At 43.7% G+C, this 12128-nt stretch overlaps 1 protein-coding gene across 8 annotated transcripts in view; it reads left to right on the plus strand.

Moving 5' to 3' along the window:
* The window catches only part of DIXDC1 (DIX domain containing 1), a 90261-nt gene that overhangs the window by 24229 nt on the left and 53904 nt on the right, over positions 1-12128 (plus strand). For all 8 annotated transcript variants that reach the window (XM_089333762.1, XM_070078086.2, XM_070078092.2 and 5 more), the window contains one exon: positions 10072-10201. In XM_089333762.1, coding sequence (XP_089189888.1) covers positions 10072-10201 — 130 coding nt within the window. The remainder of the gene's footprint in view (positions 1-10071; positions 10202-12128) is intronic.

Here is a 12128-nt window from a genome sequence, read left to right on the forward strand (position 1 = left end):
TGCCCTCGCTTCCTTGCCCTGCTGGTTGACCCCTCTCCTCTGACCGTGCCCAGCCCCAGATGAGCCCGCCCTCGGCTTCCTCGCTCCCGGCCCAGGCCTGCCTAGTGCGCCTGGCGTCGTCCCAGCACTGGATGATTGGCCCGGTGGCAATTCTGGGATTTCCAGCCCTAGCTGGTACTCAGTACTGCCAGGCAAGTCCAGCAGTCCCTGTTTCTCCCAGCTTCTCACAGGGCCAGTCCCACTCCCGAAACCTCTTTCGTTCTCCTTGTCCTTTCCCCTCTCAGCAGATAAACTGGACCGCTTCACAGTGACTGGGGGGCTGTTGGGCTGGATGCCTTCAGCCTCCCCCTTGCCCACCTCCGTGTTCACCCACACAGACGCCTCCTTTTGATCAGAGGCAGTGGGCCTCTTCCTCTCCTCTGAAACCTTGCTAAAGCCTTTACCTCCCCCTCGTTCCTTGTATGCATTTCAGCCTCACTGACCTGTTCATCTCTGTCTACAGATCCTCTCATTCTGAAACACCCTCATTCTTATCCCATCTTCATCTCCAGTGGATACCCTTCCCCCTCCCTACTGCTTCTATTTTCTTGATTCCTCAGATCCTTTCTGTCCGCTGCCATCTGACTAACCCAAGAAAGAGTGAGAGCGAGTGAGTGAGAGAGAGATCTTCAACCTCTTGGTTCACTCTCCGGATGGCCGCAGCAGCCAGGGCTGAGCCAGGCTGAAATCAGGAGCCAGGAGCTTCATCTGAGTCTCTCACATGGATACAGGGGCCCAAGCACTTGGGCCATCTTCTACTGCTTTCTCAGGCCATAGCAGAGAGCTGGATTGGAAGTGGAACAGCCGGGACACTAACCGGCGCCCATATGGGATGCTGGCATTTCAGATGGCATCTCCACCCACCATGCCACAATGCTAGCCCCAAACCTGTTAATTTTTAAAAAAAGATTTATTTATTTGAAAGCCAGAAAGAGAGAGAGAGAGGGAGGGAGAGAGAGAGAGAGAGAGAGAGAGAGAGAGAGAGAGAATTTTCCATCCAGTTGTTCAAATTCCTGCCACAATAGCTGGGGGTAGGCCAGGCTGAATCCAGGAGCCAGGAACCCAATCTTGGTTTTACACATGGGTGACAGGAACCCAGGTACCTGGGCCACTATCTGCTGCCTCCCAGATGCACTAGTAGGAAGTTGAATTGGAAGCAGAGTAGCCAGGGTTCAAACCAGGCACTTGATAAGGGAGGCCAGCATCTCAAGCAGCCTGGTACGTCATAACACTGGCCTCCATGGTTTTTATTTTTTGAATTTTTATTTATTTAAAAGCAGAGAGGCAAAGAAAAAGAGAGAACGAGAGCTCTTTCGTCTTCTGGTTTACTCTCTATATGCCCACCACAGCCAGGGCTGGGCTAGGCTGGAGACTGGAGCCTGGAATTCAGTCTGGGACTCACATGTGGGTGGCAGGGCCCCAGGTACTTGACCTACCATCTGCTGCCTCCCAGAGTGCACATTAGCAGGAAACTGGACCAAAAACAAAACAGCTGGGACTTGAAACAGGCACTGTGGTCTGGCCTCAGAGAGGGCATGCAGCCCATCCCATCCTTTACGTGTTGATACAGCTCGGCTTCTGTTCTGAGTCTCTTTTCATTTCTCTCTTTTTACATTTTCCATGCTATCATAGAAATAATATATTATTTGAAATAAGATGTCGTGAGTTCAAATCCAAATCTGACCACTTATCAGCACTATGAACTTCACCAAAGTTTCCTGTATGAAAAATGGGGCTAATAATATTCATTTTCATGGTTGCTCTCTGTCTGCCTCTGTCTCTGACTTCCTGCTTTTCAAATAAATTAAATTAATTAAAAAATATAACTGATGAAATGAATAATTTCCTAGCAGGATAATGATTACCAAAATTGATAAAGACAGAAAACTTAAATAGACCAATTTCTATATAAGAAATAGAGAACCTGATTAAGGGACTGTTTTTTAAAAAAAAATGTGCCAGGCCCAGAGTCAGATATTTGACCAACAGTTAAGACACTCCTGTCTCATGTTGGAGTTTTTGGGTTTGGCACCCACCACCCTCTCCTGACTTCAGCAACTGCTAATGCATACCCTGGGAGGTAGTGGTCATGGCTCAAGTCACCCGCGTGGGAGATCTAGATTGAATTTCTGATTTCTGGCTTCATCCTGCCCCAGCCATGACTATTTGCAGGCACTTGGGGAGTGAATCACCATATGGAGGATCTCTCACTGTCTCTTTGCCTCTCAAATAAATTAAAAATTAAAAGAAAACTAACAGGCCCATATTATTTCATAGGGGATTTCTACCCAACCTCTAATTGCAAGATAGTCCCAATGCTTTGAATGAAAATCAAAGTAAACTCTCTGTTTTGTTTTACACAATGCTGGCCTCTCTCCAGTTGTTTTTAAAGCATGTATAATATTGTTGTCAAAACATGATAAGGACAGTGCAAAAAAGGAAACTAGACTAGTGTTGTCTATGAATATCTGTGAAAAAGTATAAAATATGTAACTAAAAATATTTTATTAATGAGCAAAATCCAGCACCACATTAAAAATACAATTTGCCTTCACTAGGTTGGATTCATTCCAAGAATGCAAGGTAGGTTCATTCTTAGGAACTCCATCCATGTCATATACCATATTAATAGGTCCCAGGAAAAAGAATCATTGAGTTTTCTCTATGAATTCTGAAAAAACTTTTGTCAAAATTTGACATCTGTTTATCATAAAAATCCTCAAGAAAATAGGACTTGATGGATACATTAAAAAAAAAAAAAGATTTATTTGTGTGAAATAGTTACAGAGAGACAGAGAGGCAGAGAGAGAAGGATCTTCCATCTGTTGGGGCACTCTCCAGATGGCTGCAATGGCCAGGACTGGGCCAGTCTGAAGCCAGAAGCCAGGCTGTCCTTCTGGGTTTCCCACAACACACTGGCCATCCTCACTGCTTTTCCCAGGCCATTAGCAGGGAGCTGCATCAGAAATCGAGAAGCCGGGACAGGAACTGGGACCCACATGGGATTCCACAGTTGTAGGCAGTGGCTTTACCTGCTATGGCACAGTGCTGGCTCCTTGATAAATACTTTGTTTTAGCATCATAATTATACATATATATATAGATATATATTTACATGCATACTTACATACACACATATACACTATACATGTTTATATACCCTAGTAATAATACCAATAACCTACTAAATTTGGCACCACTAGAACTCTTTTCTCTCAATCTGGAAGCGAGGAAAGGACACCCAAAATCTCTACTCCTGTTCAATATTGTACCAGTGGCATCAGCCAACTTAATTAGACTAAAAGTGAATAGGGACACAAGAAGTAAACTTCTTTTTGCAGGTAATATGACAGTTATCCTGGAAATCATAGAGAATTGATGATAAAATTTAACAATAAAAGTTAAGGTTGGGCTGGTGCTGTGTTGTAGCAGGTAAAGCCCTTGCCTGCATTGCGGGCATCCCTTATGGGCACTGGTTCAGGACCCTACTGCTCCACTTTGTATCTGGCTCTCTGCTATGGCCTGGGAAAGCAGTTGAAGATGGCCCTTGCCACCCATGTGGGAGACCCAGGAGAAGCTCCTGGCTCCTGGCTTTGGCTGGGTACAGCTCTGGCCATTGCGGCCATCTGGGGAGTGAACCAGCAGGTGGAAGACCTCTCTCTCTCTCTCTCTCTCTCTCTCTCTCTCTCTCTCTCTGTGGTGATAGGCTGTAAAGCCTACATAATGAAATCAGAAGCCTTCTTATACACAAGCAATAACTAGTTAGAGAACATGTTAGAGAAAACCTCATTTCCAGTTGCAACAAAGATTAAGTGCTTAGAAATGAACTCAGTAAGTATACAATACCTACAAAAGGAAAATTATAAAACACTCCAAGACACACTTGAACAAATTGAAAGACATCTCATTTGACTTTTTTTTTTTTTTTAAAGACTTTATTTATTTACTTGAGAGAGTTACAGACAGTGAGAGGCAGACAGAGAGAAAGGTCTTCCTTCTGTTGATTCACTCCCCAGATGGCCGCAATGGCTGGAGCTGTGCCATTCTGAAGCCAGGAGCCAGGTGCCTCTTCCCAGTCTCCATGCGGGTGCAGGGGCCCAAGCACTTGGGCCATCATCTACTGCTTTCCCAGGCCATAGCAGAGAGCTAGATTGGAAGAGGGGCAGCTTGGACTAGAACTGGCGCCCATATGGGATACTGGCGCCGCAGGTGGAGGATTAACCTACTGTGCCACGGCACCGGCCCCTTGGCGTTTTTTGAGTAGCATGATTCAACATCATAAATAAGTCTGTTCTCCCTAACTTAGTTAAGTTTAATACAATCACAATAAAAATTCCAACAAGCTTTTTTTAAGGACATTAGACAAATTGAAACTAAAATTGATATAGAGAAATTAATACACAATAATCTAGTTAAGAAAACACTGGGACTATTTCCTTTGTTCTATCAAACTATAACTATGGTTTGTTCCTATCAACAAGAGTTATTTAGTCTCTCCGAGTAAAACATTGTGGCACTGGTACATGAACAGACAAGTGAAATGGAATAGAAAGCCCAGAAATAGAGCCAGGAACTTACATCAATTTAGTATATGATAAAGTTGAAATTCAAATAACTGAAGTAAACAGGGACTTTTTAATAATGATGCTGGGGCCAGCGCCGCGGCTCAATAGGCTAATCCTCCACCTTGCGGCGCCGGCACACCAGGTTCTAGTCCCGGTCAGGGCTCCAGATTCTGTCCCGGTTGCCCCTCTTCCAGGCCAGCTCTCTACTGTGGCCAGGGAGTGCAGTGGAGGATGGCCCAAGTGCTTGGGTCCTGCACCCCATGGGAGACCAGGAGAAGCACCTGGCTCCTGCCATCGGATCAGCGCGGTGCGCTGGCCGCAGCGCACTGGCTGGGGCGGCCATTGGAGGGTGAACCAACAGCAAAGGAAGACCTTTCTCTCTGTCTCTCTCTCTCTCACTGTCCACTCCGCCTGTCAAAAATAAATAAATAATTAAAAAATAATGCTGGAAAAATCCTGTTTGCAAATTCCACGTGTGCTTCTGATCCAGCTTCCTGCTAGTGTAAACCCGTGGGAGGCAGCGTCTCTGCTACCCATATAGGAGACCCAGATGGAATCCTGGCTCCTGGCTCTTGGATTTGGCCTGGTTCAGCTCCAGCTGTTATAAGCATTTGGGGAGTGAACCTCAGGTAGAAGATTTTCCCTCTCTGTTGCTTTGCCTTTCAAATAAAAATAAATAAATAAGCATTTCTTTAAATATGACGAGATGCAGTGTGGATGTTTGACTTAGTGGTCAAGATATCCACTGGGATGCTCTCATCCCATATCGGAATACCTGTATTTGGCTTTGGCTCCTGAGTCTACCTTTCTGCTGGTGCACACCCTGGGAGGCAGCAAGTGATGGGTCGGGTACTGGGGTCTCTGCCACCTAAATGGAAGACATGGATTGAATTCCTAGCTCCTGGCTTTGGGCCTGGCTCAGCACAGGGCCATTGCAGTCATTTGGGGATTGAGCCAGCAGCTGGAAAATCTCTGTCTTCTGTTTCCTTGTTTCTTTCTTTCTTTATCTCACTTGCTCTCTCTGTCTTTTAAATTAAAGAAAATTTTAAATTAAAAAAAAATAAACATTTTTTGAATGGTGGGCATGTGATAAGGGCACAGTGGCCAAATCTGGAATAACTTGAGCAGCACAATAATAAACAAAAAGATAAATGAAAAATAAGTTAAAAAAAGAAAGAAAAATAAGTAAAAAGAAAATGTCCATGAATCCATATGGATATAAACAAGTAACTGAGGGAGAAGAGAGCTTGTCTTTACACTAAGAATTCCAACTAGTAAGTGTAGAAGGAGCAGTGGAATTAGAAATCATCAGTTGGTGAACACCATAGTACTTGTTGCAGGAAAGAAAAATCACTGGATGTTACATTTAAAATGAATGGGAAAAATAATAATGGAAAAAAGATATTTTGATAGTTTCAGTGCATCTTCCCACAAGATACATAATTACAAAGGAGAAAACAGCAGCTTTACAGTATAGCAATTTAGCAGACACTATGTAACCAAGCAATCAGTTAACTTCACCAATAATGGGATTTACTGGCATTGTGATATATTGGGATATATTGTGATGTACTGAGAAGGGCATACAATAAGACTTCTGTGATACTCTTGCCAAAAATCCATAACCTTAATCTAATCATAAGAAAGCTTTGGACAAACCCAAATTGAAGGACATTGTATGAAATAACTGGTTGATACTCTCCAAAAAGTGTCAAGGTCATGGAAAACAGAGACTGAAGAACTGTGCCAGATTGGAGGAGACTGAAGTGACATGGCAGCTAAATTCAGTGAAAGACCTTGGGTTGGATCCTGGACCAGAAAAAGGACATTACTGGGGCAATTCATGAAATCTGAATAAGGTCTTTAGATTAGTTAATGGAATTGTGTCAGTGTTATTTTCCTGTTTTGATCATTGTACTGTGGTTATGAAAAATGTAAACATTTGAGTTAACTGAATAATGGATATAGGGGAAGTCTTTTGCCATTATTGCTTTTTTTCTCAGTCTAAAATTATTTCAGAATAAAAAATTAATAAAAAAACAATGCTTTGAATGATCCTGTTTAAGTCAGCAGTGTGATCTAATGACCAAAGAAGGAAGGAAAGAAGAGAAAGGAAAGAAGTATATTTCAAATTATTTATTTATTTATTTATGGTGAAAAGTAGAGTGATAGAGGGAGGGGGGAGGTAGGAGGGAGGGAGGGGGGGAGAGAGAGAGAGAGAGAGAGAGAGATAGAGATAGATATCAGTCTTCCATCTGCTGGTTCACTCCCCAAATGTCTGCAATGGGCAGAGCTGGGCCAGGCTGAAGCAGCCAGGAACCAGGAACTCCATCTGGGTCTCCCACATGGGTGGCAGGAACTCAGGTACTTAGTCTTCATCCACTGATTAGCAGGGAGCTAGATCAGAAAGCAGAGCAGCTGGGATCCAAACCAGCCCTCCCAAACAGGATGTGGGTATCACAGATGGGAACTTAACCCATTGCACCACCATCCCAGAGAGAAATGACTTGAATGAGGAAGCTATAGGTCTCCTTTACATCCAGAGTGTTATATTAGGTTCTAGCTGTCATAGTTTTAGAGAGAAGAGTGGTAATACCCGTAACCGTTTAATGTAAGGAACGGTTCTTCTTGGCTTGCGTCTCTGCATATACTTGAGAGCACTTGAGGGATATTGATACACCTGGGGCTCTCCCACGTGGGTGCCTTGGGCTATCCTCCACTGCTTTCCCAGGCCATAGCAGAGAGCTGGATCAGAAGTGGAGCAGCCGGGACTTGAACTGGCGCCCATATAGGATGCCAGCACTGCAGGCAGTGGCTTTACCCACTATGCCACAGTGCCAGCTCCCATAATAAACTTTTGTGACCATCTTAGGTCTTGGACTGATGAAATGACAGGTATCATGGATTCAAAGTAATATTTGTTGAGCACTTGTTATTGAGCAAATTCTGAAATATGACGGCATAGAGCACATTTCAGACCTTAGCTCCTTTGAGCTCACTGTCCTCTTCATCTCTTTTCCTTGTTCAGGATTCCTCTGTTGTCCCCATCCTCCTCAAAGCTTGGGCTTCAGGCTGGGCTAATATTCTTTTAGCACCCTAGGCACCCTTATCATGCACATGTCCTCCCTAGCTTGGGAGCTTTGTCTCCTCCTGATCCCTTTTTCACCTGCAGGCTTGAATGCATGGAGCTCTTAGTAGCTCCCTAACTTGGTACAATGCCTGCCACGAACTTATTGTTGAGCTGATTGAATGACACAGGATGCCCTCCAAGGGATTAGAATCTGAGGTGTGGAAGAGGTCAGGAAAGGCTTCCTGGAAATATAGTCATTGAGCTGAGATTTAAGGAGAATTAGCAGGGGGTGGGGTTGGGGGAGAGTGGCAGGAAAGCATGGTGCATTTAAGGCACTGCACATGGTTTGTATGAGACAAAGCGTGAGGATATATATGCAGGAGAAGTGGGGGAAGTTAGAGAATAGGCAAGGTTGGCATGACAGACAAATGGCAGAGCTAAGGGAATTGGACTTTATCTTGAGGATAATTGGAGACCAGTGATGGATTTGTTGCAGGAATGTGTGGAGAGTAGGTTGAGGGTGATACTAGATACAGGAAAGTTGATTAGGAGTTTGACTTAAGCCACGTAATTAGATCCCAGCTGTTATATTTAGTGCCTTTTCTGGTTTTAACTCGTCTTCCTCAGACCAGAGTGGTTCACTCCAGAAGTGCCTATTGCCTCATTTGCCTCAGGTGGGGCTTTGGCTTGCAATAGTAGCAGACCTTGGAGTATTATTTTTCCCAGCTGCCCAGATCAGGCAGAAGGTATAGCCACTCTTGTTTACAGAGTGAAGTGAATAGCAAGAGGCCTTTGGTAAGTGCTCTGTTTACTGGATGTTAATACCAGGACTGCTATGTCCTAGCTATGCGGACATTGGGAAAAGTTATATAGCCTCTGTGAATCTCATCCATAAAATGAATCTTTGGTGCTTCTTGGATAATTGAATTAGATTATTGATGATGAAAACAATAATGACCATTTAGTAAACATTAATATTAATTACAACAAATTGGCACAGAGAGAAATTATTTATTATTGAAGATTTCATTTAAGTTCAGGAAGCAGTTAGTGAGTGGTTTTGACCATTGTTTCATTAAGGAAGTACTTGGGACTTAGAAATCATTTATACTATAACCAAATTATAATTTAATGCAATTAGCTCTTGAACTTGATTTTTATATTTAGACTCTTGAGCTACTACAGAAAACGGAGCTGTTGCCTGGACTGTGACATTGCTCATGTGCTTTTTTGATATTAATGCCCATCTGCTGGCCAAATACGCAAGAGGAAACTTTTGAGTACAAGTTGGAATACAAAATGGAATATGTAGGGGCTGACACTGTAGCATAGCAGGTTAAGGTTCCATCTGCATCACCAGCATTCCATTTGAGAGCTCTACTTCCAATCCAGCTCCTTAATGATGTGCCTGAGAAAGTAGCGGAAGATGGCCCAAGTCCTTAGGCCTCTGCCACCCACATGGGAGACCTGGAAGAAGCTCCTGGTTCCTGACTTTGTCCTGGCCTGGCCCTAGCTGTGGCAGCCATTTGGGGAGTGAACCATGGGATGGAAGATCTCTCTCTCTCTTTCTCTCTGTAACTCTGCCTTTCAAATAAATTTTTTTAAAAATCTAAAAAAAAAAAAAAAAAAAGAATATGTGAGATTGTCCGAGGCTTAGAAAGAATTACATGCCTTTTCCTAGATGCCTGACCAGTTTCTAATCATATGAGGGCCTAACTTTGTCTGAAAGTAAATAAAAGGTCTTGCCGTCTTCAGTAACACTGCTCAATAGAACTTTTCTTTGTCCTTCTCTGTTTAGGTTTTAAGTAACCAGATCCTCTTCGACAATATGAAACACAGATTAAAACTAACTCTAACAATCCTAGGATTATGGGCTCAGGAGAATAAATCTTGGGTTGACTGCGAGACGAGTTCATTTAAGTCTTATTTTGAAGAAAGCAGCTATGGAACAGGCAGCCCTGAGCTTGGCTTATTTTTCATTCTTGGCTCCCCAAGATCAATTCCTCACAATCCTTTGTGTATATGATACATGCGTGGTTGTTCTTGAGAACCACGGTGGGTCACTGGCAGCAGTAGTTAGAACTGGCCATGGCTTTTGACCCAGTCCTCATCCCTGGTCAACAACAGAATTTGAAGGAAGCAGGAATCACAGTGATTGAAACACTTACGTGTTTATCTATGTCTGCAGTGCCACCCAAGTCACAGGTTAGCATATCTTTGGAGATTAACTTCAAACTAGAGAATTCCAGAACATGCTGGGTATCTGACCATGACACCATCTTTCTCTCCTGGGTATAGACTGCCCACCATAGCTCACTCTCAAATGCTGCTTTAGAGAGTACAGGGGAGGGGCATTAATGTGCAACGCCTGCCTGATTGGCACCTTTTGTGTTCCAGCAACAGCTGCAGGCGTATGTGGCCTGGGTAAATGCCCAGCTGAGGAAGAGGCCCGCAGTGAAGCCTGTGCAGGACCTGCGGCAGGATCTCCGGGATGGGGTGATCCTGGCATACCTCATCGAGATTGTTGGTGAGTTGGCTCTGGATGCTGAGGCTACAGCATGGCCTTCTTTACCCTTCGTGTGCCCCTCAAAGCCCCTCTAGAATGTTTGGCCATGGACAGAGTGAAGACTTAAAATACTTGGCCAGACACTGTGTGCCAGGCACTGCCTTATGCTCTGGGAGTTTGATGATGAGCAGTCTGTGCTCTCAGAAGTCTCCCCGTTTCGTTAGAAAGACTGGAAAGTGAAGTCACTTCCATTAATGGACTTAGGACTCCGGTGGGGCAAGCACAGAGGAAAACGCAGCCAGTCTTAAGGGCTCAGGGGTAACCTAGCAGAAGAATTGATGTCTCAACTGAGGCCTGCCAGAGAAGCTGATAGCTGAGCCAAGGCCAGAAAAGGAAGCAGCAGCCAGATAAAAGGGGGGTGTGTTCTCCGGAAAAGGCCCCAGTGCAATACTCGCTGTCATAATGCTGCAGAGAAAGGTTTGCCTCTGGAAGCCCTGGAGTTGTTGCCAGTTTGGTATCATCTATTAAGCATTTGCCCACAGCTCTGTTATTATTTCTGTCATGAAACAGTAATCATTTGTGGCAATCACTTGTTTACCTATCTGTCTCCTGTAGAAACTGAACAGGTATAGAATAATGTTCCTCTGTTTCTCCAACCCCTAAGCAAATGCACGTAATTGATTCTCAAACCTTTATTGTTATATCAAGCAGCTCACCTTGCTTAGAACCCTGAGAGACATGGAGCCTGCACGTGGGGTGGAAGACACCTGATTGCAGCAGGCATCCTATCCACGAACACTTCCTTGGGACAGCTCATGAACTCATCAGAGGATTCATTTTAATGAAAATAACGGGACTCATAGTCACAGTAGCTGCCAGGATTTGGAATTCTGTCTTGCTTAATTTCATTTCATTTAATCATCACCCCCTTGGGAAACAGATACTATTATTCCCCCTTTCAGAAACAAGCTTACAAGAGAAGATTTATAAAAATAAATACATTCAGGGGCCAGCGCTGTGGTGTAGCGGGTAAAGCCACCGGCTGCTGTGCCGGCATCCCATATGGGTGCTGGTTGGAGTCCCGCCTGCTCCACTTCCAATCCATCTCCCTGCTAATGCACCTGGGAAAGCAGTGGAAGATGACCCAAGTCCTTGGGCCCTTCCACCCATTTGGCAGATCTGGAAGAAGCTCCTGGATCCTGGCTTCGGATCAGCCCAGCTCCAGCCGTTGCAGCCATTTGGGGAATAAACCGGCAGATGGAAGATCTCTCTTTCTCTCTCTGCCCTTGCCTCTCTGTAACCTTGTCTTTCAAGCAAATAAATAGATCTTTAAAAAAATACATTCATAGAGTACTTAATATGTGTCAAAGTAGCTGAGCAAGGTACTTTGAATTATTTGTGATATGGCTGTGAGGAGTTGAGAACCCCCCTCTGAAATGCTTTGGCCCAGAAGTGTTAACAGATTTTGGATTTTTTGGATTTTAGAATATTTGCATAGACTAAATCTGAAATGCTCCAAAATCTGAATTATTTTGAGCATATCATGTCGTTGCTCAGAATGTTTAAGGTTTGGAGCATTTCAGAGTTTGGATTTTGAGATTAAGGATGCTTAGCCTATACGACTACTCTTTTGCTCATTTTATGTAGTTTAGAGAGGCTAAGCACCTTTACAAGGTCACCTTACTATAAGTGCCTAAGTAAAGGTACCAGCTTAGATTTGCTTTAATTCCAAAGCCCATTTTAAAATTTAGGTTTTCATTGATTTGAATAGGCTGTTCATAAATTATTAGGAAATCCAGATAGTACAAAAGAATATAGAATCAAAAGCCTTTTTTCTACCTATATCTCCCTCCTAGCTGCCCATTCTTCTTTTTGGTGACAGCAGTGTTAGCAGTTTGTTACATTTCTTTCCAGAGATAATCTGTGCATACAGAGGCAATATGAATAT

Source organism: Oryctolagus cuniculus, chromosome 1 (genome assembly GCF_051225735.1).
Source record: "Oryctolagus cuniculus isolate XC-2025 breed Fujian yellow rabbit chromosome 1, ASM5122573v1, whole genome shotgun sequence".
Classification (NCBI taxonomy): domain Eukaryota; kingdom Metazoa; phylum Chordata; class Mammalia; order Lagomorpha; family Leporidae; genus Oryctolagus; species Oryctolagus cuniculus.